Source organism: Venturia canescens, chromosome 3, assembly GCF_019457755.1.
Source record: "Venturia canescens isolate UGA chromosome 3, ASM1945775v1, whole genome shotgun sequence".
Lineage (NCBI taxonomy): Eukaryota > Metazoa > Arthropoda > Insecta > Hymenoptera > Ichneumonidae > Venturia > Venturia canescens.
The window spans coordinates 15,732,613-15,759,878 of record NC_057423.1 but is presented as its reverse complement, the minus strand read 5'-3'; the positions used below and the strand labels follow the sequence as shown (position 1 = coordinate 15,759,878).

At 36.4% G+C, this 27,266-nt stretch overlaps 1 protein-coding gene across 2 annotated transcripts in view; it reads right to left on the bottom strand.

Moving 5' to 3' along the window:
• Positions 1-2,945: 2,945 nt before the first annotated feature.
• Positions 2,946-27,266, bottom strand: part of Picot (putative inorganic phosphate cotransporter protein picot) — a 55,497-nt gene continuing 31,176 nt past the window's right edge. The window contains exons 1-8 of one of the 2 annotated variants that reach the window (XM_043413845.1): positions 23,190-25,740; positions 11,902-12,101; positions 10,640-10,879; positions 9,680-9,767; positions 8,231-8,457; positions 7,712-7,861; positions 7,098-7,472; positions 2,946-6,521 (exon numbers count right to left, since the gene is read on the bottom strand). In XM_043413845.1, the coding sequence (XP_043269780.1) occupies positions 6,330-6,521; positions 7,098-7,472; positions 7,712-7,861; positions 8,231-8,457; positions 9,680-9,767; positions 10,640-10,879; positions 11,902-12,101; positions 23,190-23,301 (1,584 nt within the window). In that variant the 5' untranslated portion in view covers positions 23,302-25,740 and the 3' untranslated portion in view covers positions 2,946-6,329. Of the gene's footprint in view, positions 6,522-7,097; positions 7,473-7,711; positions 7,862-8,230; positions 8,458-9,679; positions 9,768-10,639; positions 10,880-11,901; positions 12,102-23,189; positions 25,741-27,266 lie in introns of those variants that run through there. The other variant, XM_043413846.1, reaches the window with a different exon arrangement.

Sequence of the window (27,266 nt, the reverse complement as noted above, 5' to 3'; positions counted from 1 at the left end):
AGCAATTCATTACTAAAGGTTATAAAAAAAACCATTTCAAACGTAATGAATAAAAAAAAATTGAATTTGCTAAATCTTGGTAATGTATGAAAAACATTTGGTTCAAATGAACCAACCGTTGTGAAATAAATGCAAAAATGACGAGTACATCGGATGACGAATGAAAAAAATTAAAAACATAATGATAGGTAAAAAAAATTACGAAACCAACTGTAAATAATTTCAACAAAACAATTAACAAAAGCTTTCACAAATCATGAAAAAACATTATACACTACTGGAAACAATTAAAGGAACAAGAAATTTCCGTCAATTTTTTCCCAATATTTGAAAGGCTGTATCTCAGTCAAAAATAGTCATATCATAATAAATAAAGAAGCATTTTTAAGCTTTGTTGTTCTACTTTGAAAATATCCGACCATTTTTTACTCACAAATTGCGGATTCCGAGGAATTTCATGAAATATCTCGAGAGGAAAAATCTGCAAGTTTTTTATTTTTTTCCCGAGTGTGCACAGTCTTGAAAAAATTTTTGCAACCTAAATCAATATAAGCATCGGGTAGCTTGTGTATTGACCTTCAATTTCGTTTTTTAGAAGTCTCCGTACGATTTTTTATTCCGGAGATATTGATGGTTGAATAAAAAAAGACATTTTCGTATTGAATCATTGATATCTCAGCGAAAAATCATCGCACAGTAATTCCAAGGACGGTTTTGGAAACTTGAATGAACGCACTATAAAATGCTTACCCCATTCACGAAGAAATTTCTATTGTTCTATTCTCAATATTCATTTGAAAAAAAGTAAAAAAATAGATTTTTACAGCTGTTCAGAAAATCGACTGCAAATTTACGAATATCAATGAAATCACTCATGTGAAGCATCATTTTTACAGCTCGATGTATCCACAATAACTCTACCAATTTGCAAGTTGATTGGGCGAACCGTTTTTCTGCCCCGAGAGATCAAAGTTTTGCAAAAAATTAAAGGAACACGATTACTGGGCCTCAAATGACACAAGCATTATTAAAATGAAAAAGACGACTTTTCGTTGACTTTTCCTACAACTTCACATCAAATATGGCCGAAATTTAAAAAACGAAGAAAGAAAAACTAACCAAAATTTCCGAAAAATTTCGATTTTTTTTTCAAGTTTCCGTACATTTGAAAATGCATGTTTGGCCCGTTTTTTATACGATATTACCATGGGGAGGTTTTACAGTCAGATTTACGCTTCGTGTGTGGGTGTGTGTGTGCGTGCGTGTGCCTGTGCGTGTGCATGTGTGCTTATGCTCAGCACTGGGAAACCAAAAGATGCTATCGACAGCCAGAAAAAGATAAGCACCCTTAAAAATCTCGTCAGGGTGATCAAGCAATTGTTTGACATATTGACTCTCACGGTACGCTTTGCGTAACGCAAATGCCGGCGTCAACATGACCTAATATTGTATGAAAAACGGGCCAAACGTCCATTTTCAAATGTACGGAAACTTGAAAAAGAAAATCGAAATTTTTCAGCCATACTTGATGTGAGGTTGTAGGAAAAGTCAACGAAAAGTCGTCTTTTTCATTTTAATCATGTTTGTGTCATTTGAGGCCCAGTAATCATGTTCCTTTAATTCATGTTCCTTTTTTGCAAAACTTTGATCTCTCGGGGCAGAAAAACGGTTCGCCCAATCAACTTGCAAATTGGTAGAGTTATTGTGGATACATCGAGCTGTAAAAATGATGCTTCACATGAGTGATTTCATTGATATTCGTAAATTTGCAGTCGATTTTCTGAACAGCTGTAAAAATCCATTTTTTTACTTTTTTTCAAATGAATATTGAGAATAGAACAATAGAAATTTCTTCGTGAATGGGGTAAGCATTTTATAGTGCGTTCATTCAAGTTTCCAAAACCGTCCTTGGAATTACTGTGCGATGATTTTTCGCTGAGATATCAATGATTCAATACGAAAATGTCTTTTTTTATTCAACCATCAATATCTCCGGAATAAAAAATCGTACGGAGACTTCTAAAAAATGAAATTGAAGGTCAATACACAAGCTACCCGATGCTTATATTGATTTAGGTTGCAAAAATTTTTTCAAGACTGTGCACACTCGGGAAAAAAATAAAAAACTTGCAGATTTTTCCTCTCGAGATATTTCATGAAATTCCTCGGTATCCGCAATTTGTGAGTAAAAAATGGTCGGATATTTTCAAAGTAGAAGAACAAAGCTTAAAAATGCTTCTTTATTTATTGTGATATGACTATTTTTGACTGAGATACAGCCTTTCAAATATTGGGAAAAAATTGACGGAAATTTCTTGTTCCTTTAATTGTTTCCAGTAGTGTATAATGTTTTTTCATGATTTGTGAAAGCTTTTGTTAATTGTTTTGTTGAAATTATTTACAGTTGGTTTCGTAATTTTTTTTACATATCATTATGTTTTTAATTTTTTTCATTCGTCATCCGATGTACTCGTCATTTTTGCATTTATTTCACAACGGTTGGTTCATTTGAACCAAACGTTTTTCATACATTACCAAGATTTAGCAAATTCAATTTTTTTTTATTCATTACGTTTGAAATGGTTTTTTTTATAACCTTTAGTAATGAATTGCTCATTTGAAGCAAGTTTCGAGAGAATATATGGAATAACTTCTTATAAATCATCGTGCATTTGTGTTTTGAACTACATTAGTGTCACATAGGATTTCACTGAGACTACTGTCCAGGTGACATAAAACATACATGTACTTGTCTCCAATTTTTCAACAGCATTCGTGCCGTGACTTATGATTTTAACCAAACCGGCCGAACTTATACGTGACGCCAATTCGGAAGCCATGGATATGGATTAATTTTAATAAATTGTATAAAGCGAAGTTACCTAAATCGAGGTTCCCATGGAGCATAAATGGATAAAAAATGAATAACGAGGACATGCTCTCAATGCTGTACAAGATGATGTATTTGTCTGCAATTCTATTATCACATATGCATGTATAATCCCAACGATAAAAATATATATAATCATGAATTTACAACATTGGCCTTGGGTCATACGGTTTTTTTCAACTATTATGTACATCATTCATAAATATATTTATATAAAAATATGGGGCGTACAATTTAGAAACGAGCTATTATACAGTTCATTTGTATGTGTGTAGAAATATATACACATATGTTTCACCGTTGGTCAAATGATATACAGAATTTTCGCCCCTAAAAGATACGGAGCAAAGAACGTTTTTGCAGACAACAACAGAATTCTTATTTTCCATATTTTTTTTTGTACATTTGTTTTCTCATCGAGTTTTTTTAGTGGCAATTGGGCATTGAATTTGTTAATTCTAATTCCGAATCCTGACATAACTCAAATGAAAATTGGAATTTTTTGAGTCACAATGATTAAGACCATAAAGAAGATTTTTTTTACTTTTTTTCCCCATTGAGAAGATTGAATAATTTTTTCAGTCAGTCAACGAGTGAGAAATTTTCTGGCAAAAATTTTGTTTTCCATATACTCTAACTGATTTTCTGATGAATTATATCATGTGTTTGTTTGTCTGGGAAACAATTTGATAGAGTCCAATAATTTCGTAGAAATTCAAAAGATGCCCGGAGTGAAACCACAATTATTGGAGGCACTTCGTTTTTTTTTTGAGGATTTTACGTGAGGGATATATGAAAATGGCGAATTCAACACGCGGTCACACTTACAATTATTATTTCTACTCACACAAAAATGGTTTATCAACGTTCGCGTGAGACCCTTGATTCGAATTTGGACAGTGCAAGTTTTCTCTTTTTTCTTTTCTTTCGCTATCGTTACGAATCATATTTCTGATATGTATTGACTGTGACGGTTGTGACCGCAAAAAAACAGGATTGCATTTCGCAAGGAAATCGTCGTCGTAGCGAACGAGAGATTCAATCGTCGCAGAGAGATTTTATACGTTGTACAATTGATTCATTTTTTATTCTGCTTTCACATAGGATCAATTCATCGAAAAGCATAATAAACAGCTTACAAAATGATTATATACTTGATTACCATTCTGAAAAAACACGATTTTTTTTCGTCGAAACAGATTTTTTTCCAACAAATATGATTTTCTAATAAATTTTTATCTTTTTTTTACTGCTTCCGAAAAGTTTTTTATTATTTAGCGTCTATGTTACCACTTCTATTGTTGTTTATTTTTTAGAAAGTAGCGTTGATCGTGCAAGATTATACGGAGTCATTGCGACCTCGAAGTTATGTTTTATTATTTCAAATCAATTCAAATTTCTGAATAAAGTGGGCAGAGTGGTTCTACGTCTCTTCTTAAATCGATGGATTTATAATGAAATAAAACATTTTTTTTACAGAAAACCGTACGAAATTTGCATCTCAAAAAAAGATCATTCAATAATAGTCGTGGATATTTGATCTCTTGATAAAAAAACTTGCACCCACAATGCCTTATAATTACGGATCAAACAACGTGCTGTTGCAATCTCAGATGGGTAGCCTCGATTCTCAAAACCGCGTAAAAAGAATCATACAAGATACTATGTATATATGTATCGTATGTATGCATCAGCGAAAAGGTTATCCCGGAGATCGTTTAAATTGGTGAAACTAATGGACCGATTAAAATAATCACACGATAAAATTTCAGGTCTGAATCAATTTTGTCAACAACAAAATTATCATTTGAGGAAAAGAGATTAGTCAATTCGCATTGAAGAATTCAATTTTCGAATTTACGGAAAAAGCTAACCAAGGATAACCCACTCGCCTGACGATACATATCTGTCATCCATGGGGTGTATGTGCTACATCACAAACTGAAATCGTTGAATCGATTTGAAAAAAAAACGAAGAAAAAAATGCAATCTATCGTACAATTCTTGAATTTTTATCAATTCAAATTTTCTCGGACTTTTTTTCTTCCACACATTCTCCTTGCGCTCACTCCCGTTTTCTCTTTCTCTCTCGTTCGCACTCTTTTCATATTCGTATAAATAACTACAATTAATCATTCATCTAAGTCTATAACTTATTACGATCCTACGAAACATATATCTACACTATTTATATGAACCATTGTGTATTGTGTCGTGTTATTGAAAGTTGGTGAAATTTCATTATTGACATTTGAATCTCTCGTGAATTTCCGGTATTGTAGTCGTAATTATTTGTCTTTTTTCTTTAATTTTCTTTTAAAGTCATCGACAATAATGTTTTGACATAAAATTTGAATAATTCGTTTCTGAAAATATTTCCCAAAGAAACAAATCATTGGATTGGTTTTGAAGTTTCGTGTGCTTCATAGTTTTTTGTTTGTTGTTGCTGTCGAACAATACAAAATGGCAGTATTTGATAATAAAAATAATATAATAAAGAGTGGCGAACATGTGGCGTTCTACTCTAATACTGCTGCCTCGACGTCGACTCAGGATTCGTCGAATCCAGCTCAGACGACAGGATGTGTGTGATTTTTTCATTTTATGTTTTTTTTTGTTATTTTTTGTCGTTTTTTTTTAGTTGAATATTTGTTCAAGCCGTATGCACAAAACTAGACAAAAAAATTTAGATCGTCTGTTGCCTGCTCAACAAGCATCGACGATTAATATAACGATCTTACATGCTGATCAATTTTCAGAGTCTGATTGTTTCAACGAATTTGATAAAATTCCATCCGAATTCTCACCACCTTGCGATGAATTTCGTTCGAAGGTGAGTTTTATGGTATTTTTTGCATCCCAATTCTTACGGTATATCATCCAAATTGCCCAATCGTAGAAGCATATATTTTTCGTATCCTCCTTTTCAAGATCCGATCGAAATACATTAGAAAAATCACACTGGCTCTTCTAAGCGATAGAACACGAGCAACATTCATCATGGTCAAAGTTGTTTTTTTTCTTCCATAACTATCCGGCATTTTTGACATATACAAAATATTGATGTTTCTCTTGCTTAGGATTTTACACCGTCCGATCTGGCTTAATGGAAGCACTGTATTTCGGCGCGTGTTTGAAAATATTGGCAACTACAATTTAAGAAACGAAACAAAGTAGCTTAACCATGAAAAAAATTGACCTAGATCGCACCCGTTCAGAGCATATTTGTTATCAACATATCTTTTTTGCACTGTTCTCATATCTCGACTTAACAATCTGGAGGGAATGAATGTGTGTATAAAAAAAAAGAAGAAATGGCGAACTCGCGATTCTCTCCTTCTCTCGCGTGCACAGTTCGCTCACAGATGATTTTCTTCTTCTCTTATATTATCTGACGATGTATTCAATAAACGCGACGTTTTTATCTCGTCAGTAACAATCAATGCTGCGTCTCGTTCAAACTTTTTATCCCTGCCTCCGCGTCTTTTGGCTTTTTCTTCCGTTCTTCGTCCTTTTCAGGATTATCCCAAAATTGTCTCTCGCCTGATCCAAATATTATGTAAAATAACGAACAGCCGATGTAAACTGCCGCCGAGAGCATAAAAACCATTCGCCATTTGGCTTGCGTCGGCTGAAAATACAAAATAGCGCAGAATTGAGTTATTCTTCGTCGAGCATGAATGTTTCTCGAATAAGACAACAATAAACAAATTGAATGTATAATTACAATGATTTTCATTAAGCGAGTAATTTAATGATTTTTTCGTATCTCTACTTTGCCTGGAAAGACAATGGGAATTGGATTCAATTGAACAATTCGAAATGTTTCATGGACTGGAAATTATTTAATCGCTGCTTATTCAAAAGAAAGACCATAAATGACAAAATAAAGTTTCATGGTTCGACTCGAGTCTTTTGAAAAATTTAAATCGATGCAAACTTCGTTTTTTTTTGCAATCATAACGAGCGGTAATAAATTTCGAGAAAAATGGCATGAAATGAATGATCATCCAGTAAACTAAAACGGAAAACAGAAATTCGACGATGCAATGATTGGTCAACCAAAAATTTATTCTTCGATAAATATTAGCCACGAGATCACAATATTAACTTTCAATTTTGTTAAGATGCTTCAATAAACTTTTACCAAAATAAATTTATATTTAAAAATTGAATAATTTTTAAGAATAAAATTTGTGACGATTACCTTTCCAACAATAATATGACCAGCTGTGATGGGTGCCAGGAGACCAGCAAGATTGGCAAGACAATTAGTGAAGGACATGAGGATTCCAGCGAATCTTGGTGATATGTCAAGATGATTGACCTTGAACCCAGAGTAAATACCACCGTTGAAACCAACCCCAACAGTCAGTAACGCGACCGTCAACCATTTGTCACAGCCGGTATAAGAAGCTGCGACCAGTGCAATCGCCGGTCCAAATTGACCTATGCTGTTGATTATCTTGCGTGTTTTTGTGTGATTGAAACGACCGGACGAGATCATCCAATCGGCAACGTGCGATATTACCATTGAGAAAATCCACATGGCAAGATACGGTAGAGCGGAAACGACGCCATTCTGAAAAAATTTGATAAACCATTTGACGTTTAACATCTTGAATTTGAACGATTTCAATTATTTTTACCCCTTACCTTTTTATTTCATAAAAATAAAAAATTTTATCGTCATTTTGTTAAATCAACATGGTGGTCGACAATTCAGCTTATTTTAAAAATTATAATTTAAAATTTGTTTAAAGTACTGGCCTTCGGAACTTTTTCTCATCCCATGAACTATTATCAAAGATGATATCTTACCAGTTTAATATTGAAGTGAAGGATCTGTTTCATAAATGTTGGCAATTCCGTCATCAGAGTCTCGTACCCGTAATTTTGACCCATATGGGCTATCAATATTGCCCAAAATGGCAGCGACGTGACGATGGACTTCCATGGTACAGGTGGCGACTGTAAAATATCCAAGAAAAACGATGTTTTTTCGTTAAACGTTTATTACCCATTGATTTCTCTTCTAGAATTTAAGTTGAATTCAAAATATTCAACGTTTAATCTAAACGTTCACTCTCTTTCCTCGAAAACAATCTTTTGAATGTATTCAAATATTTTCAACCGGAAAAGAAGTGATATATCTAATAGTGAATGAATAAATAATAAATCCATTAGAGAAAAAAAATGGAAGAATGAAAAATTAATAAAATAAAACGTTAGATGAATTGATTGCGCGAATGAAAGATCAGTGTGGCAAACATATGAACGAATGGAAAAAAAATAGATTAACTACAAGATTTGAACTATATAAAATCAAGAAAAACTTACAGAAGCTCCAGCCGAACCCCAAAGAGCACTGAGAATGTATTTTTTCTCATCCTCAGGAATGCTGGGATGTGTTTCCGGATCTTCATGAACGATGATAAGAAAAGCAATGCACCAGATAGTGCCAACAGCCCCAAAAACGTAAAAAATTGATGGCCATCCACCGGAAAATCCATATTTCGAGAGAAGCCCGCTCAGTGGCATTGATATAACTGTACCAAATTGGGCACCTGCAATATTGAAAAAGACACGAATCCAAAAGGACTGAATTAGTTGGCGTAACACATGACTCAATCGGATAAACAAAGACCTGACTTTTTTGCTCACCGGTATAGAAAAATACGAAATCAAATTGGAACAAAAATTGTACCAACGCACTGCTGAAAGAATGTCATATGAATCGAACAAATTACAGTTTTGAACAGGTGACGAAATATTTTTTCAGATTCAATTCGAGGATTACTCAATTTACTTTATTTATTGGTTTTCGCCTGTTAAATTCATCATTTTTTGCTATATCATTGCAATATTTCGTCCCCAGAATGTTACCATAATTTATTTGATGCTTCCAAACTTCTTTTATCAGTTCGTCATATATTTATGTCACAGGGAATCATTTAAAACATTGCTTTGATTAATTACGTTCCTTTGACTCGATTTGCATTGCAAAGTTTTCCTCTACTCCAAAATTTATATAATTCAGTTGAGAATATTTCACATACATTTCACCCAAGTTTTTATCATTCAATCCTAATTTCTGTAATTAAAAATCTGGAGAAAATAATGGAGCGAGTTGTGAATTCGGAAATGATAATAAAGTTTTGAAAGAATTAACCAATTTCTGTTATTTCATGAAAAAAAAAAAAAAAAAAAATCATCTTTGCTTGTATTATTTAATTATATTATCCAAGCAATGTATCAGAATGGTATCAATTTTCTGGATCATCATTGTAAAGTCGTTAAGAACGAAAATTATGATTTAACGACATTTTTGGCTACCGAACCAAGTGCCGTGGATCCCAAATGGTAGAATGCTTTTCTTCGTGTTTTCCGATAACGTTTTTGGTTAGACTCAAGCAAAGATTCAGAATATTCCCAGTGATATGAATATACATCCAATGTTTGTTATTGTTGTTTTTTTTTCTCTTGATATAGATAAAATAACAAATGTATAAAATTCGAGGAAAAAGTCCAGAGTTCCACAGTTCCAGAATCCCGTCGTGGATGGCATAGGAGGCGCGGATCGAACCGGATAATAATTTGGTCATCGTGTAAATTTGACAGGTTCACAGTATCGAGGGGATGTCTTAGGCACGACGACTCGAGGCAAGTACACAGCCGCGGATAATTGGCTCACGTGTTTCTCTCTCTTGGTATGACCGCGCTATTTAACAACGGGGCGGGAAGGTTCGAACGATATCGATCGAAGTGTCGATTGATAGCGTTGCTTACCGGCATAAACGAAAGCGCCCATCCTGCTCCTCTCATTCGGCGGTATCCACTTGGCCAACATTGCATGCGTACACGGCACGATCGGACCCTGCAATAGGGATAATCCATTCCTAGGGGGGAGGAAATACACCCGTACAATCAAAAAGCGTTCACACTCGACTTGGTTTCTTAAGGGAAAAGAACAAAGAAATAAATCTTTCGTAAATATTTCTTTAGCCCTTTGGCCTATATTTATTTGTAAGCAATACGCGACATATTGAAACTAAAGACGACATTGATATTCTTCCATATTACAACCGATTTTGACCCTTTCTATTTCTTCTTCTTCTATTTCAACTGGCTTCTTTTGTCAGTTTAAAAAAAATTATTACCGAAAGACATAACAACGAATGTCAAAATATTTCACCGACTAATCGTAGCAAAAAATTGAGCTTTGATCGACAGTTCAAACCTTTTACATTGTGAGCAGATAAAAAATAGAAATAATTCTTTGTGAATCGTTCAGCATCATAAGTTAGCAAAGACTTATCTGAAAAAATTGAAAATACAAAAATTTAAGGTTAAATTCGTGCATTTGAAAGCAAACTGTATTAAAATAACTTGTTGCACGAACATTGTCCAGTTCAAGGTACGCTTATAAGAAATTCCATCACATTTCGGATAACCATATTCTTTTTGTTGCTACGACTACTTCAATGAATCATCTTGCGACAAAATATCGGTCGGTTGACTCAATTTTCAGTATTATAGCCAAAGACTCGTTTTACGTTTTGCTGTATTCATAAAAAGATTAAAAATCTTTGTCAAGAGGGACTTGAAAAACACCCGTTTGATTTTGTGCTCGTTTCACTGAATTCTCATTCTGCCTCGTCACACACATTCTGCATACTTTTTTCTCTGTATCTCTTGCATTCTCATCATTTGTCACGTTTGATCGTAAACGTTTTTTAATTTACTTACCTCGCCGAGGCCTTGGATAAAACGCACTGCTATTAACCAACCGTAACCCCAATGCGCCGATATAGGAACCAGCAAACCGAACACCGAATTAATCAGCATACCGACGCCCAAGAAATATTTCGATCCATATCGCTTTGCCAATATTCCAAACGGAATTTGAGTTATTACGTAGCCGTAAAAGAAGGAACTTAACAGATAGCCCTGCAACTTCGTGTCCCAAGGATATTCGCCGTCAGAGCTCTAGAAAAATCAGAAAAAAAACATACTACTGTCGAATTTCCTTTTTGTTCTATAACTGTAACTCAATTTTTTCTCTCAAATTGATCATTTTTTAAAGTCTTTATTGATCGTTTATTCCGACGTATTAATTTTTATGGTTTTTCAGTAGAATAAAAATGACGATTATTGGTTTTCAAATAATCAAAAAACAATTAGCTGATGACTTTGGTCGATCGTCCAAAGTTACTGAGATCTCGATTCCTAACGCCATCGACGCGTAGATGTTCGTCGGTTTTCTTTTGTTTACATAGTATTGTCGCAATAAAACAGAAACTTTGCTCAAGGTTGCGGCGCATCGAGTGACTCTCATGATTTCGAGAAGGACTTTAGTAAAAAAATTCGTCTGCTTTCTCATTAGTAGTATCGAAATAAGAGAGCAGTAACTATAAAATAAAATTTTTGGTTTATTCATTTTTTCAATTTCATTTTCCAGTTGTTGGAGTTTTCTTATCAAAGGAACTATTCATTATAAATATTACTCCGATCATTTGCTTATCCCAAATTTTTCGAAAACGCTTGAATGCATCCATTCCTCAAGAAAAATATGAAGTAAAAGCAACAATAGAATGAAACGAAAAATTTATTTTTGGTTGCTATTTTTTTCAATTTTCGTATTCTTCTGTTACAAATTCTTTTTATTTCGACCTGTTTTCCATTTAACGTCGATTCGATTGTTCAAAATTTCAACTTCATTGCACTTCAAAAATGAAAATTTACCCCAATCTGATTAGGTTGATTAGATTAATATATTCAAATTATTAGTTCAATGAATACTTCAATAATTGAATTCCATTAAATGAGAATACATGCATTATTGATGAATAAAAGAATCAATTGAAAGAATGAATTGACGAAGGAATTCCAAGCGTAAAAAGATTGGATAAGTAATAAAGCAGTTTATAGTTCATTAAAGTGATTTAATTTTATGATCTCTGTTCGTGACTTAGGAAAGTAGTAATAGTGGAAAAATTGGGATAACTTACAGAATCATCGTCGAGCTCTTCGGTGCTATTTCCGATTCCGCACTCGTCAGCCACCTCGTGAGGATCGTGGTCGGATCCGGCAGCCGCTGTATGATTTACCATTGCGACAATTGCGACGGACATGTTGGTTCGCATAACGTAGGCGTTCGCCATTCCCAGGAAAAGCATGAAGGTCACTACGTGACGTGACCCGATCAGGGCTGTAATGACGAAGAAGAAAGACCATCGGGCCCATTATTGTCGCTGATTAAATGAAATTAAAGATGAACTACCTACGAACCGTATAAACGTGTGTACACAAATAAGGTCAAATTTATTAAAGGCCAATAAAATACAATCGGAATCATAACGAGTCTGGCAAATGAATGTGCGAAAGGTGGGTGCGGCCGAGTTTTAATCGGCTCATTAAATACTGTCAAATCATCCAACTTTTAGTCCAAAAATAACGTTTCGTTTTTTCCAGGAGCGCAAGCAAGGGGAAATATGTCGTAGCTATGTTTTCTCACTAATCGTCGTAGTTTCTAATAACCTTGAAAAAAATGTGAGTTTAACGTTCTCATCTCACATGCTAGTGCAAAAGAAACATCTGGTTCATTCGACCTTCGTAAACGCAAAATGAAAATTTATTCAGAATCTGAAGGATTCACTTAATTTGAGCTTTTCGAGCTTGATTCGACGAATGAGCTTAGTTTCATGATTTTTTAAAAATCAATCAAATTTTACGAAGGAGTTAATCAGGTTTTGGAGCGAGTAGAATTTCAAGCTCGTATTTTTTTGTAAAACTTGAACGTCAAAGCGTTGTTCGTACAACGAGCAAGAACTAGAAACTCGAAATAATGACGAAATTTGTTAGAGAGATAGCAAGAGGGCAGAGTTGAATTAATCGGAGCTAAACTGGTTTCGCGATAATAATGCTAATGCGATTTTTCACTGTTTGCGAAATTCCACCTCGTCGTTTAGGAAGATGGGAATATCTCAATCGACCGAACGAATCTTGAAATGACCAATTAAAAATTCCTTCTACCATGCAACGTGGAGGAATCGTCGGCGTCGAGCTCGAGTCGTTCCTAAACTTTGAAGTTCATCGAATTGATCGAATGTTTTGTTGCGTTAATCAACAAAAATGAAGGTAGAAAACATAAAAGTCGAGCACAATTTACATTCTGGTAGAACGATTTAGAGAAACAAATGAAAACGGATCAATGAAAAATCAAATCCAAATTTATCGAATTAAACAAAAATAAAGAAAATTTATAATAAAATATGTTACGATTAACGTTACTGAAAGGACTACTCAAAAAAATATACAATGGATTAACAACAAATGAAACAAACCGAAATGGATCATTAAAAATCAGTTCAAACAGTTATTTGTCGAACAATCACACACGCATAGATTGACGAGCACGTGATAGCGATATGTGTACATAAAATTTACGAGCTAGAGCTGTTTAAGAGATCAAAAATAAATGTTCGAGTGAAATTTTGGCGATAAAGATCCTCTGGTCCTCTAGCTGCCAAACAGTGATTGAGATCTCGAAATTGAGGGCTCGATCACGAGGAACAATAGTGATATGATGAATATCATAATAACAATGCGGGTGGGAATCAGAAGTTAGAACAACTAAAATTTCGAACAGGCATTCTGTATATCTATATATATTATATATATGCATATAAAGATATACAGAACAGAAGATATACTAACAATGCTGATAAGTTCTATTTCAATCGAGAGCGTTATTCGGATATTTCCACTGCTTATCTTAGATGAATAATAATAGAAGTAAAATTGAATTTTGCTTAACGAATCTTAATGCGTCGATGGCGAAGGGTCAGTAAACGAAAAAATGTGTATCTTTCACTCGTTACGAAGTTGCAAATCAATCTTCATGAAATCCGAAGAATCGCGGTGCGAGCTTCGCAATTGTGGAAATGATCGTCCATTTTTTAACGATGAAATGAGTTGTTCTTTGTGTTAGGATCAGACGCGAGTTCGTCAAATTCGAATAGGTCTTGTCCACTATTTTATAAGAACGGATTAGAAGATTTTATGCAAGAGTCCATTAAATTAATTACATTTTAACGTTTCTTTAATCGCGGTTCATAATTGGAGGGTTAATTCGACTACTTGATCTGATTGAGCACAACTAATGTCAGTATTTTCAAAATAAACGTTTGATATTTTCCGTTACAATTCGATCGATTGATTTCAATTGATCGAAATCTCAAATTGTCGTTGATGCAGAAGATCGAAACAACTTTTGTCGAACGGGAACTTTAGAGTTCGAAATAAAATTACAAATAGAAAAAAAATGCTGGTGAGTTACGAATCGATCGATTAGCTCCGAGCTCCCCGCATATTTATATTTATCTTTGAAGGGGATACTCCAAGAGGCGCGACAAGGAATTGACCGAGAACTTGCGATTACGAGACGATAGACAGGCTGCAAGAGCGGCTTATTTTCTCGTTGGGACTTTAGAAATTTTCCTATAGTGACTATCGCTTGAGATAATGAGTCTAGACCTGTTCCTTTTTCCTTCGGACGAACACACACGTCTTTTATCTCGTTCCATGGATATGCAGACGTGTTAAGATTTATGGCACATTCGGTTTCAGATATCGGCTGAATATTCTTCCTACGTTCATGTCAATTAAGAATTATTTTTGCTTTCAAAATCTGTGAATAAACCATAAAATTTAAATAATTAAATGGTCAATAAGCCAAAAACTTTTTTACGATCCTGGTATTTTAAATATTTTCTCGTAAGAACAAATTCGAATATAGAAAACGCTAAACGAGTTTAGTGTAAAAAAAAAAAAATTTTCGATCTTAATTCCCGTGATTCTTTCGTCGCAGCAAATTAAACAGGAAAGAAATCGAGTGAGACACACGATTGACCCGGATTAACTCAACGCACGCAGAGCGACGAGAGTGTCATCTTGTCATAGGCAGCAACTTGGCCCTGAATTTCAAATCTACAAGCTCCGGCACACGGGTACAAATACTGTTTTAAAAACTCACTTAAAAAGAAGGAGAGAGAGAGAGAGAGCGCGCGGAGGGGGGTGAAACATTGCGTAATCGATACGGTTAATACTCTTTTTAATTTTTCTCTCCACAGTGATGTCAAAATTATTCAATAATAAAATTAGCAATGATAATAGTGCATAAGGTGACGCCTCAAAACAAAAGAAGAAGCAGAACTTATATTAATAATATTTTCGTTTCCAATTTTTCCAATAATAACAGAGTTTTGTGGGTTTGCCGGAGAATAAATATTTCAAAAATGGAATCACACAATCCTGAGATATTTCGCGGACGACGAGGAAGTTAATCAGATTTAAAAAATCGAATGATTGGCCAGGACACTTGATGTACGTGCAAGGCTAATTTTATTTGTGTATTGTACGTTGGATATGGTTCATGCACTTTCTTGAGATCGACATTAGAATGGTTAATAATAGCAAGAAAAATGCGTAGGAGTTCCTGACGAGCCTGGATCTTTTCTCTCACTTTTACTCTCTTTCTCTCTCTTCTTTCTAATGGCATTTTGCCAGTTATAAAGTCTTTGGTCGCCTCGGACACTCTTAGTCCTCACGTACGAAAACTATTCTTGAAAACATTTTCTCACTCTCTTAGGTGTATTTCCGATTAGACTTGGGACGATTCTGAAGAGTATCGGAATTTTTGTACGATCGTACTTGCAGCTACGAACGTCGGCGTTATCTTGAGAAATATTTTTCAAAAGTTGCTCGCGTCTACCCGATTTTTTTTCTCATTGTTTTTCCACGCATTTTTCAAACTACATCTTTCATCTTATTTAAAATCGAATTGAATTGCTATAAGAAAAATCTGATGAAATCACTGAGTGACTCAGGTGCGTTGAATAATTGTGATTAATTGATTGATTGCAACGAAAGAGTTTATAAAAATAACTTTGATCATTTGGTGACCACGCCTCATAATAATGATCGTACTCAAGTTCATCGTTATAAAAATATTTTGGTGGCCTGAAACGTCAAACTAATGCCCTTTCCTTCACCGCCCGTTCCCCGCTGCTCAACGCCTATGCGACAATTAGAGGTTTAATATAAATTTATATAAAAGTTGAAACCATCGAGCAAGGAGACGTTCGCGAGAATATTTCACGTGGACAAATCGTAGATAAATATTCAAACAACAACTGACATTTTCGTGACCTAGAATTTTCATTGCACTGCATTTCTTGTAACCGTTTAATAAAGCCACTCGACTGTTTATTATCCAGAAGTTAATCAACCACGAAAAACAAGCATAAGTACGTAAGAAGATGATAAGTCTGATAATGTATTTTAAATACTTGATTGAAGCAGCATCGTTGAAAACATCTACTATGAAAGTTCAAACTTCCCTTAAAACCAATAAATTTTACTTATTTATTTACTTGATGGTTAACGAAAGTTTCAACTTTCGATTTTCACGAAAACATTTTTTGAATACTTTTTCAAATATATCGTTTGCCAATTTTCACAAAAAAATTCTCTACTTTCACAATGTTTTCTTCTGCAAACATTTATTTTTAACAACAAAATAACGGAAATCCAACATTTGGTATGTCACTTTTCAGAACGCTGCTTGCCAATATATTTTGACACTTCGGCGATACTAGCGTTGTTTCGATCTTTTGGCGATCCTCAAACGCACGATGTGCTCAAGAATTTAAGTATAGGCAAGGTTGAATTATATTCATCGAAACTTGCAATAAAAAATGTTTAAGTAGTCAATTGTTGATGGGTAGCTCGGAATCCGTTTTAAATCAAAGTTTCAACTTTGACAGTCCGGTTTGAATGACCAATTTTCATTCGTCTCCCAAATTCCGCGGGCCGTTAATTTCATTAGTCGTTTTTTCCAATTATTATTATCACATTTCATTTTTCTGTCGCTGTTTCGTAGTTTGCTTCGAATAGAATGAATTTTAGTTTCGTCATCAGAATAAGCTTAATATCCTTGTGGAAAAAACGAGTAATCCGATGGACTAAGGATGTTTCTCAATGCGACAACAACTCGGTTGAAAACGATTTTTTTTAAGTTTCGATATTTTTTTCATTAAATGTGGATAAGTATCCGGAAGACGTAAACCACGGATATTCCAAGAGAAGCCCTTTAAGGAGTTTTAGCGAATGTCGAGAAATCAAAATGTCAATTTTTTTTAAATTTCTATAATTTTTTAATATTAACGATTCAATTAATTTGATTATATTTTATATTTTAATTAATGAATTAAATTCATTACTTATTATAGTATACGTTTTGATTGCTCGTGCGCGTGTGAGTAGAGTGGGGTGGGTAAAAAATATCAAACTTATTTTTTTTTTAGATTCGACACAGAAAAACTAATTCTTAGGCACCTCTAGAAAGTATACTCACTAAAAATAAGCTCTTAATATTGAGGGGAAGATGCTCCTCATCACAGTTTTCCATTTTCATGTCAGTCTCATATAAAAATGACCATATTTAATCTTTAATCGATTGTAAAGCCAATTCCTCCCACATATTTTTGTACGACATTTTTCATAAATATTTTAAAAATTCATGATTTATATAGATAAATTAAAAATAGTTATTAAAAAACTATTGAAATCAGTACGCATTGGGATTCAAATACAAATATTCACTAAACGGTTAGAATTTTTCTCTATTAATTAATTAATAATTAATAATTCGGCAATTAAACCGAAGAGACCTTTTTTGTGGAGCGTTTAATTTCCTACGAAAATATGTCGTATTCGTTTGACAATAATTTTTTTCGGTAAATAGCTAAACTAAAAAATAGTGTGTTTTTTTCAATAAATTCTTCAACCTTAACCCCGAATATCCTGTAGGGATGGTTGGATTAATAATTTTAATTTAGTTAGATTAATTTGATGAGTACTTTCTAGAGGTGCATAGGAAGTAGTTTTGCCTTGTCGGATCCAAAAACAAAAAACAAAGTCAATCTTTTTGACCCACTTTAGTGTAAAGTGATTTCTTTGATGACGTTTGATCATAATAATTATATATTTTGGTAACTGTCATCAAAGTACCCATGGAAAGAAATGTTTGAAAAATTCCAAAATACATTGAAATTTTAAAACGTCGTTTTAAAAGCTGCAAAGATTGATTTATTTTAAATCGTCATTAACGACACAAATTTACAAATTACAATTTACCTTCACAAATTTATACATAATTATCAATTAATTGTTTAAAAAAATTATTGAAGTTCATAGAACAAACATTTTTTTTTCTATTCAATTTCTTGGAAACTATAGCGAGTCGCTAAAAATACTATAAGGGCTTCTCCTAACCCTTTGAAGCTGGTGCATGGGATTCCACCTTTCCACGTTTTCGTAATCCCACCATGCAATCCCAAAGGGTTAAAATGTAAATCAGAAGGTCGGCACAAAATCAGAACCCGATCCGCCGTTTATTCGAAAGTGTACCCGAAAAGTGCATGAAACGTTTTTTTCTACGCACGAAAAAAAAAAACAAATTTCAATCTCAATATTTGTTGTCAAAACTGCCAAAAATATCGTTTTTTTCGAAACGTGCACATTACAGTTTCAAAGTAAGAGAATAAATATTATGCATTCTCATTGTTAGAATAACAGTGGAAAGAGAAGGAAGGGAGGGGAAGAGTGAGAGAGAAGATTGCACGTATGTGGATGAGTCAGAGTTCGAGGACGAGAGCGCGTTTTCCGGCAATCTAGCATCGGCTTCGTAGCTTTTCGTTGAAGTTCGTGGATCATCGTGAGAGATCTGGCAGCCACGCAGCACGTGGTTACCGAGCGGTTCTATTCGAAATAGCCTCAACTCCCTCTCTCGAGCGTTCGCTGTGTCCACAGCGTGTTACTATCGACATCAATGTAATTATGGATTGTCGGATGTCCGACAAAAAATATCGTGTAATACGAAATCGCGTGCACACATCTCATTAATAAAAAAAACGTATTTCCTTATTTGCATCATCGCAGTCTGTTTCCCTATCGTTGCCGTGTATAATTTCGTTGAAACTATAAGCAGAAAAATCGGACTTTAGCAACATAACTCAACCAGCAACTTCGTTGGATGATTTGATCTGAAAAATTCGAATGGATCGTTGATTTTAAAAGTATTGGTTCAGTGGATCCATACCTCACGTGAAATTTTTTAAATGGAGATTCTTTGACACAGTTTGACTTATTAAAAAAAGGCTCTGCCAGCCCACACAGGGCGATGGCAAAAATGGGCTGACATTTTCATTACTTCGATCAGGTGATCGATATACTGATTGATCTATGCACTTAAATACAAAACACAGTAATGTTGACGATCACAACGTTGCTGTTACGATTAATATTTCGTTGTCGTTCCGATATTTTATTAATGTATTTTATAAAAAAAAACCGTTGATTATTACGAAACTCAGCTCGTCGATAAGGCTATCGCCGTTTTTTCCGTGACGAAGCTCATATAAAAATTGATATCCGCGCGTAGAAATGACAAAAAACAGGTTGAGAATATCTCGGCATGAGCGAGTCATAAAAGGGGGAAAAGTAAACTTTGCCTGAACGTTTGGCTCGTGCAATTCGCACTCGTGAACATTTCTGATGACTGGCCGCGACACACTCGATGACGTCAGACCTAGAAATCCGTGTTTATCGACGGGGAATGATATTGCTGCGGAGTGGTTTGAGATTGTTTTCAGTGATGATCAAATTTTTCGATCACCCCTGAGATACCGTTTGTTTCCGGATTTTTTACCTGGGATTCTTCTCGCCAAAGGCTTGGTTCTTCACTATAATTAGCCAAGAAACATCGAGCTGAGAGGAACCCAAATTTTTGGTCACGTGAGTTTTTGGGCTCGGCACGAACGATCGACACGGAGCTGGAGTATTATAAAGGTGTGTGCCCTTGTTTTTTACTTCCGAATGCTTCCGGAGATATATAATACGAGTTCGGGCATCTCCAATTGACCAAACAAGCGCGAGAGACTAAAAAAAGAAAGAGGAAAAAACTGTCGACGTAATCTGCGGGTAAAGTTTGTTTTATGGATTTGGCTGACACACGCAGAGCGTTGGATATAACGACAGGCATTGAGATAGCCTGCGTTCATATCTTCCACGTTGATTCTCCATCAGTCTTGTTATTCGACGAGATAAGAAGTTTTTCGAAAAGATATTCCCCTGCTTGATCACAGTCTTCAAACGAACTTTCACATTGCTCTTTCCTGTTTTTCAGAGCACGTGTGTCAGGGCTACGGATTGTCGTTGGTATTTCGAATGAAACGAGACCATTGGAACCGGGCCCTTTATGGGCTTCGGTCCAGCTGCTAAGATTTTTTACTCAAAAACATCGTTAGGGTCAAAATCCCTCGGAAGAAAAGAGCGAACAGACAAAAGAAAGCCATCCGACTCGCATTGAGCCAACACAATACCGAATTCAAGTCAGGTCACGTGATCGCATTACCAGAAGGTTTTCTCTTGGATATTTCTTACAGTTTTAGGAGTCCTCTGACTCATAATAGGACTTTAATCTCTCCGAGAAATGAACGGTGAACAATAATATTCATCCGAGACTTTGGCCTTTAAAAGCGATTCGAAGTTCGTGAATGGCCGAGCATAAAAGGGAAAATAAGGAGAAGAAAAGAATGCAGACTCGTGCATTGCTGTCCTCGACGTCCTTGTCGGAGCCACTTTTATACGTGTACTTATCGATAGGGATCGCTCGAGTCCTTGGCGAGAATTTCAAGTGGTTCACGATACGAGACATCATTTGGCAGTCTAGTAAATCGATTGTTCCAAGAAAGCGATGTGACTAATATCTCCAGATCTTAATCTCGAGATTTTCGAGATCGGGGAAAAAAAATATCGGTCGACCTATTAAGGAAGTTGAGGCATTAGAATGAAAATGATGTCACCGCTTTTAAACCGATTGCATTCTTATAAAGTGAAGTGTAAAAAAAATCAGTTAAATTTTCAGACAGTTTAGGAGCGTCGTTGCTGAGAAAAATCAATAACAATTTGGGCCAAATAACATGTAATCTTATGGAAGTCAAGACACATTCGGTGATATCTCCGTTAAAAATGATGCTAAAAATATGAAATTTTTTGGGCAACATGAGCAAGGCTTGCCGAATAATGTCAATTTTTTTCAGATTTATTAGGAGATTTGCTGAGATTATATTAATAATAATCTGTTTTCCATGCAGTTTTTTGAAGCTAGGATCGTCACTGTTCGTGTTTTCGACTGAGCTTTCACCAGTTTTTCGTCTTTTTTTCCCCAACTTTTCTTTAAAGTTTATGCAACATTGCCAAACTGTAAACTGGCCTAACTTTTGAAAGGTACAGGTCATCACTTTTGGGTAAAAAAATGACTGTACAGCCTGAACTTCCTGAAGGAACGGAAGTGCCGTAAGTTTTCAAACGAAATTTTCGTTTCCGAAGAAAAACGAAATGCAACACCGATGACTTTATTCCAGAACTTCTCTTCAAAATCGAATGCTCCATTATCGATATTCCAATCGAAAAAATGCCTTTCCGCTACTGAAATGATGACTCAGAAAAAGCGCAAATTTTCGGCGTAATAAAATCTCGAAATGTATTCGAGGCTAATGAGCCTTGCCCAGAACTCCCGTAGGGCGAAAAAAATGAGAAAGAGCAAGGTGGGACGAAGCGGAGAAAGAGAAGATGGAAAGGTGAGCCAGAGGCAAAGAGTGAAAAAAAGAGTTCGTGCCATGCGCGCGAGGGGGATTCTCCGGCTGGTGGGCATCGACCACGTGACCGGCTATGAGCGTGCACGTGCTTTTCCACCTCGCCTCGTGCGTTCATGGTCTGCCGGCTGATATGTACGATTATGTTCGCCCGTAACGTCCCTTCGTAAAATATGCGAGCAAACTCCATACACGTCATCGAAGGGACGTTTCGAACCCTCGTTGTTCTGAGAAATGCAAATGGAAGGGAGAGAGAGAGAGAGAGAAAGAAGGAACCAGCGTCTCTTTTCGAACGACGAAACGGAAATGCTCGAGAATATTCTGTTCCCAAAGTACAATTGAAGTTCTAATCGAGCTCTAATTCTCTAAAGTTCGTTCGCTCTCAAAAAAAGTCATTGCAATGCTGTGTTGTTGCCTCAACGTAGAGACTGTATACGCTAAAGTCGATGTTCTAGAGAGTTTCAAATAACAATGTGCGGGCGCATTGATCGATGAACTCTGGCCCGATATTTATGTGAAATTATATTCTTGTGAATTTCAATGAAAACATTTTAATTGATAGACTAATCGTTTTTCTTAAATAAATAATATAGTAATATCGAAACTGATGCAAACATGCGGTGACACTCTATTTTATGATAACTTTTGCCACGTCGCCGAGCCCGAATTAAAGAAAAATCGGAGTTAATCTTATTGAATAAATTACAACAATGCATTTGGAACTGAAACAAACACTGATTGCACGATGATTGAAAACGAAATAATTATTATTTCTAATCATTGCTATCCCAAAACAGCCCCTAACGACGCTCGAAGCTTCTAAAATGTTTAAGTACCGAAAAACTTTCTTAATTTTATCACTGAACAAAGGGAGTAACCCACAATGAGTTTTTAAGATCGCTTATCGAGCTGTCACTGAGTGTTCACCAGCATCGGATTAATGAGTGTACAGAAAAAATTAATCACGTGACCTTCGTTTAATCCAGTAAATTAATTTGGGTACCGGAAATTCTCTAAAAGGGATAAAGGATCGAAGAAAATATATCAATTGCGATGCATGGCAATTATTCGTCACTCGAAACACTCCAAATAACTGAATTTGTTTAAACCGCCGAATATTGAACAACTTTTTTAATTCAATTGGAAAAACTAATCAGTTGCGATCGCACTGGATCTTTCCCCGCCAATTACGGTACATTGATATCGCATATTCACGAAGAATTTCGTTTTTTTTTCTCGTTTCGCACTCTTTTATGCCTCAGTAATATACTCTTCATAAATTTAGTGTACGGATTCTCGAAAGTGTCGGAAGGGTTCGAGCATTTTCGATCAATCGAATGTTAAAAAAATGTTTGTTTTACGTCGAGAGAGCAGGAATTTTGATGCATTTCGACGACGCAAGTTCTAATATACTGTCTCTCGACTGCTTTAACAGTTTCTGATTAAAACACTGATGAGTTTGTAAATGTCCTCTGAGGTCGTTCGAAAAGTGGAGTATTTTTCAGCAAAAGCTTTAGCTCAAACGAGAATAACTTTGAAACGCAAGTGCACGATTGGGCCGAAAAAGTAGAACGTACCTCGTTGTTTGTGCGGTTGCCTATCCGGCTCCTCGAGGCCGGGTTGTTCCCATACCAGCACGTGGCCATTCCTGCCTCTGTTCTCTCCGTTTACTTGCTGCCTTCCGTTCATCGCACGAGTATTAAAAAATTTACTAACGCGATTGAGTTCGATCGGACTTCAAAAAATGCTCAATCTCGATTTATATAAATGTGCAGATATCCTTTCCTCTTCCTTTATTCGCGTTATCGAAGTTCGCAAAACGGCTCGTTGCTGCCAGTCACGTTCTTGGCTCTTGGTGCAAGACTTTTCGCGTGTGTGTGCGTGTGTGTGTGTGTGTATGTGCGCGTATTTAAAAGCACGAAATAAAAAGATGACGAAAAAGCAGACGACGTTATTCCCGACTGTTGCTCAGTGTTGCTGCTCGTTTCCTCTATTTCTCCTTCTCGTTTACGTATACTCTTCTTCTACTTCTCTTTCCTCTTTACCACGTCAGAGATTGAGAGACGAAGATGGACGAAGTGTATGAAGAGATATGTAGATATTTATAAATATATATATGAGTATCTGCCTATTTATTTATATACATATGCGTGTGTATGTGTGTGTGTGTGTGTGTGTGTGTATATATAGATAGAGATATATATAGATGTATGTATGCGTTTTTATGTATATTATGATTATATGTACAGATTTGGATTGTCCTCGTCAACTACCTCCGACACCGGGATTTGACTCTGGTTCTTCTCCGACGAATGTTCCACGACGACGAGACGAAAGACATTCGCTTTTTTTTATCTCTCTTTTTCTATCCCCGAATCTTTGAAGCGGGAATATATCTCCGGGTATGAGTTTATTTGAAACTCGGGATTACCACGATCTTTTTCGACAATGTGGCGCGAGCTGATAAGCCACACTAGTTCGGCGATTACGTGCTCTTCCCGGTCTCTCTCTCTGTCTCTTTCTCTCGGGCGCGTGTCGCGTTTATTTCAAATTGAGTGTTCGATGGAAATTAGTGAGAAAAAGAGTTCACCGAGAGTCAAGTGATTGTCGAGATTTATTTGTCTTTCACCAGAGTTCAACACTGCGGCGATTAATGAACCGTTCGTCATGAACGAACCGTCCACCCGTAAGGCTGTGCAATAGTGTCGACGTTAAACGTGGAAAACGATTACAAGCCGGTCGCGAAGAGTGAAAATTCACGACAAAACTCGAGGAGACTTAACGAGCGCTGCTCACTGTCGCAACTACTACTACTCGAGATCGCTTTTTTTCCCCTCTCGCCTTTGCTTCTTTTTCTTTGCCTCGTCTTCGCTTGCCCCCACCCTTGCCGTTTATATAGAATGAACGCCGCCCGATGAAAAGGCGAGAGGGTGTTAGTGCCACTCCGGTTTTGTGTGCACACGCGGCACACACTCCGATAACTCGATTACCAGCAGCTACGATATCGCGCTGTTACGCGGCAAATGTGTACCAGCCGCGACAGAACTGCCGCGCATGTATGAAACACTCACGAGCCGGTCTCTCTTCCTCGTCTGTGAACACACATGCAAACTCCTCTAATCGTTCTTCCCCTCTGTCTCTTTTTCGCTCACTCTCTCGCTTTCTCTTTCGTTTCTCGCATCTTCCTGTCCACTTTTAACTCTGCCTCGCCGTGCTCCTCACTCTTCCTCCCTTTCCTCTTTCCTCTTCTCGTCGCTCTTTCGCTTCTACCTTCATATCTCGGAGTCGTTCCGTCTTCCTCTCCCCCACCGCTATTTTTCTCGTCCTTGCCTCTCCTCTTCTCTTCTCCCGCTCGGCATTCCGTTTCATCTCACTCTTTCCCCATTTTTCTTCTTCATCTATCTTCCACGCTCTTCCTGTCCCTTTCTTCGCACAGTTCCTCGCTCTTTCGTTCTCTCTCGCTCGAGTTTTCTGTTGCACTCTGTCCGTCCCTATAATCCGGTCTCGCTTACTCCGATTCTCGTTATCTCTTTCCTCCCCTCGCTTCTTTCTCTTCTGTTGTCTCCCTTCATCTTCTTTTTCTTCTTCTTCTTCTTCTTCTTCTTCTTCTTCTTTCTTTCTTTCTTACACTGTATTGGTCTCATTGGCAAATCTTTTTTCGTTGCTTATTCTCCTTCTCTTCTTCGTCTTCATTTCTATCACTTCATTTTCGTCGATATTCCTATTTCTGTCTCCATTCTCTTTATCGGTTTTAATCTCTCGCATGCATGCACCCCCGTTTCGTGCATATTCAACAGAACAAGCGTGTGTTTGCCATAGCATTAAACCTCAACGCGTGCGTTGCTTTGCTCACTTCTCAACTCCGAGCATCTCGTTTCACTGTAGGTGAACACATTTTTAAGGTGTGTATGAGTTTTACACGAGACGCGCAAACTCCACTGCGAGCCCGCCTCATCCCCGGCCAATTGGAATCCTCGGCTCTCGAATATTCGTGCCTCTTCGAACAACTTCGGTGCCAACACGTGATCTCTGACACTGCGACTCTTGCAGCAATTTTTCGAAGCTTACCACGCGATTCCGCGCGCATTCGAATGGACAATTGTGGCCGAAAACTTGTCGATTGTGCACTAATTCCAGCCATTTTTTTTTACTCCGTTTTTCTCAACACTGCCGCGACAGTTATGAAGAATAAATATTGTACCTAATGTACTATAAATTTCGATAGAGTTGTTTTTTGAGCTTGAAGTCTCGATGAAACCAAAATTTAGTTTCCGAATTGAAGGAAAATCTGAGAAAACCATTTCCGCCTTAGGACGCTGTAAAGTTTCGAGATTCATTGACTTTTGGAGCTTTTTATTTCGGCAAATTTCTTTTGAAATTTATCAATTTCGTGAAACGCTGATTACGCATCATTTCTTTTATTCCTAATAGTAGACATTCGAAAAAAAAAATTCGAATCTTGCTCAATGCTTTTTCCAAAAGTGATTCGAAAACTTTTACCCAAAATTTACGGAATCCACAATGTATTTTCTGATATTGTACAGTGCGCAAGAATCACGCTGGAATCAGTGATTCAGAATGTACTTAATGGGAATGACGTTGCAAAAATAAATGGAGTATAATTATTAGAATATGGTGAAGAACAGAGAAAAAGAGAGAGAGAAAGATTGCAGCGAGTCGTGAGACGAAATTATTCTTCTTTATTCGTTGTCCTTTTTTCCCTTTCCCTCTCAATCCTCTCTGAAAGCCCACACTTACGATATGCATTTGGAGTGCTTGAGATTTCGTTTTTTCATCGATCATAGCATGACTCATCAGAGGAGATTTTCGCGGGAAAAGGGGGACAGTGCTTGCCGATGCAATGTCCTGAGAAACATGGCACGAGCTATTGAGCAATCGTGCTCAATAACGAGTCATGAATCGTTAAAAATGCCAATGAAGTACTTGATGAATTTATCGGAAAAAGTGCTCAACGATTTCTTTGCGAAGTCAAGCATCAACGAAATTCAAGTAACTTAAACCACCCATGCGCTGGAGAAAGTGGAGTAATTTTCCAATGATTTTATCAAACGTGTAATGAGCCCCTAGAAACTTCGTCGATAAGTCGATAACTGTATGATACGATGGAGAAAAAGCCTGAAATCCTCCACATTTTATCGGCCGAATCTATGAATGAGTGGACAAGTGAATCAGCATGTTCTATACATTATTATGATTGGCACATAAACTCTTACTCCATTTCCGTTATTAGAATAACACTGGCACTCGAGCGTTGTTCTAATACCAGCAAAGTGGATCGCTAGAGAGCTCTCGCCATACAGGCATGCATACAAGACGTTGATTCCAATAAGTATTTGCGAGGATTCAGCAGCGGTCCGATATAATATGCCTGTACGTTCGTCGGCCGCGACTGCATTCGTTATTTGCAGATTAACACTGCGAAAACAGAGTCTGAAATAAATATCGGAGAGTGTGGACTCGGTCCAAGAAGCAATGACGCCGGTTAGTAAATGCAACGTATAGCAAGACACTTTCTTACGAAAGTCCTCGCGCGTGGTTACGGAGTCGAATCTCGGCGGTGAGCGATGATGCAAAAATAAAAACTCGCATGTGGGATCCTTGACCTTCGTTTTAGATGCAGTTACGCTGTGACT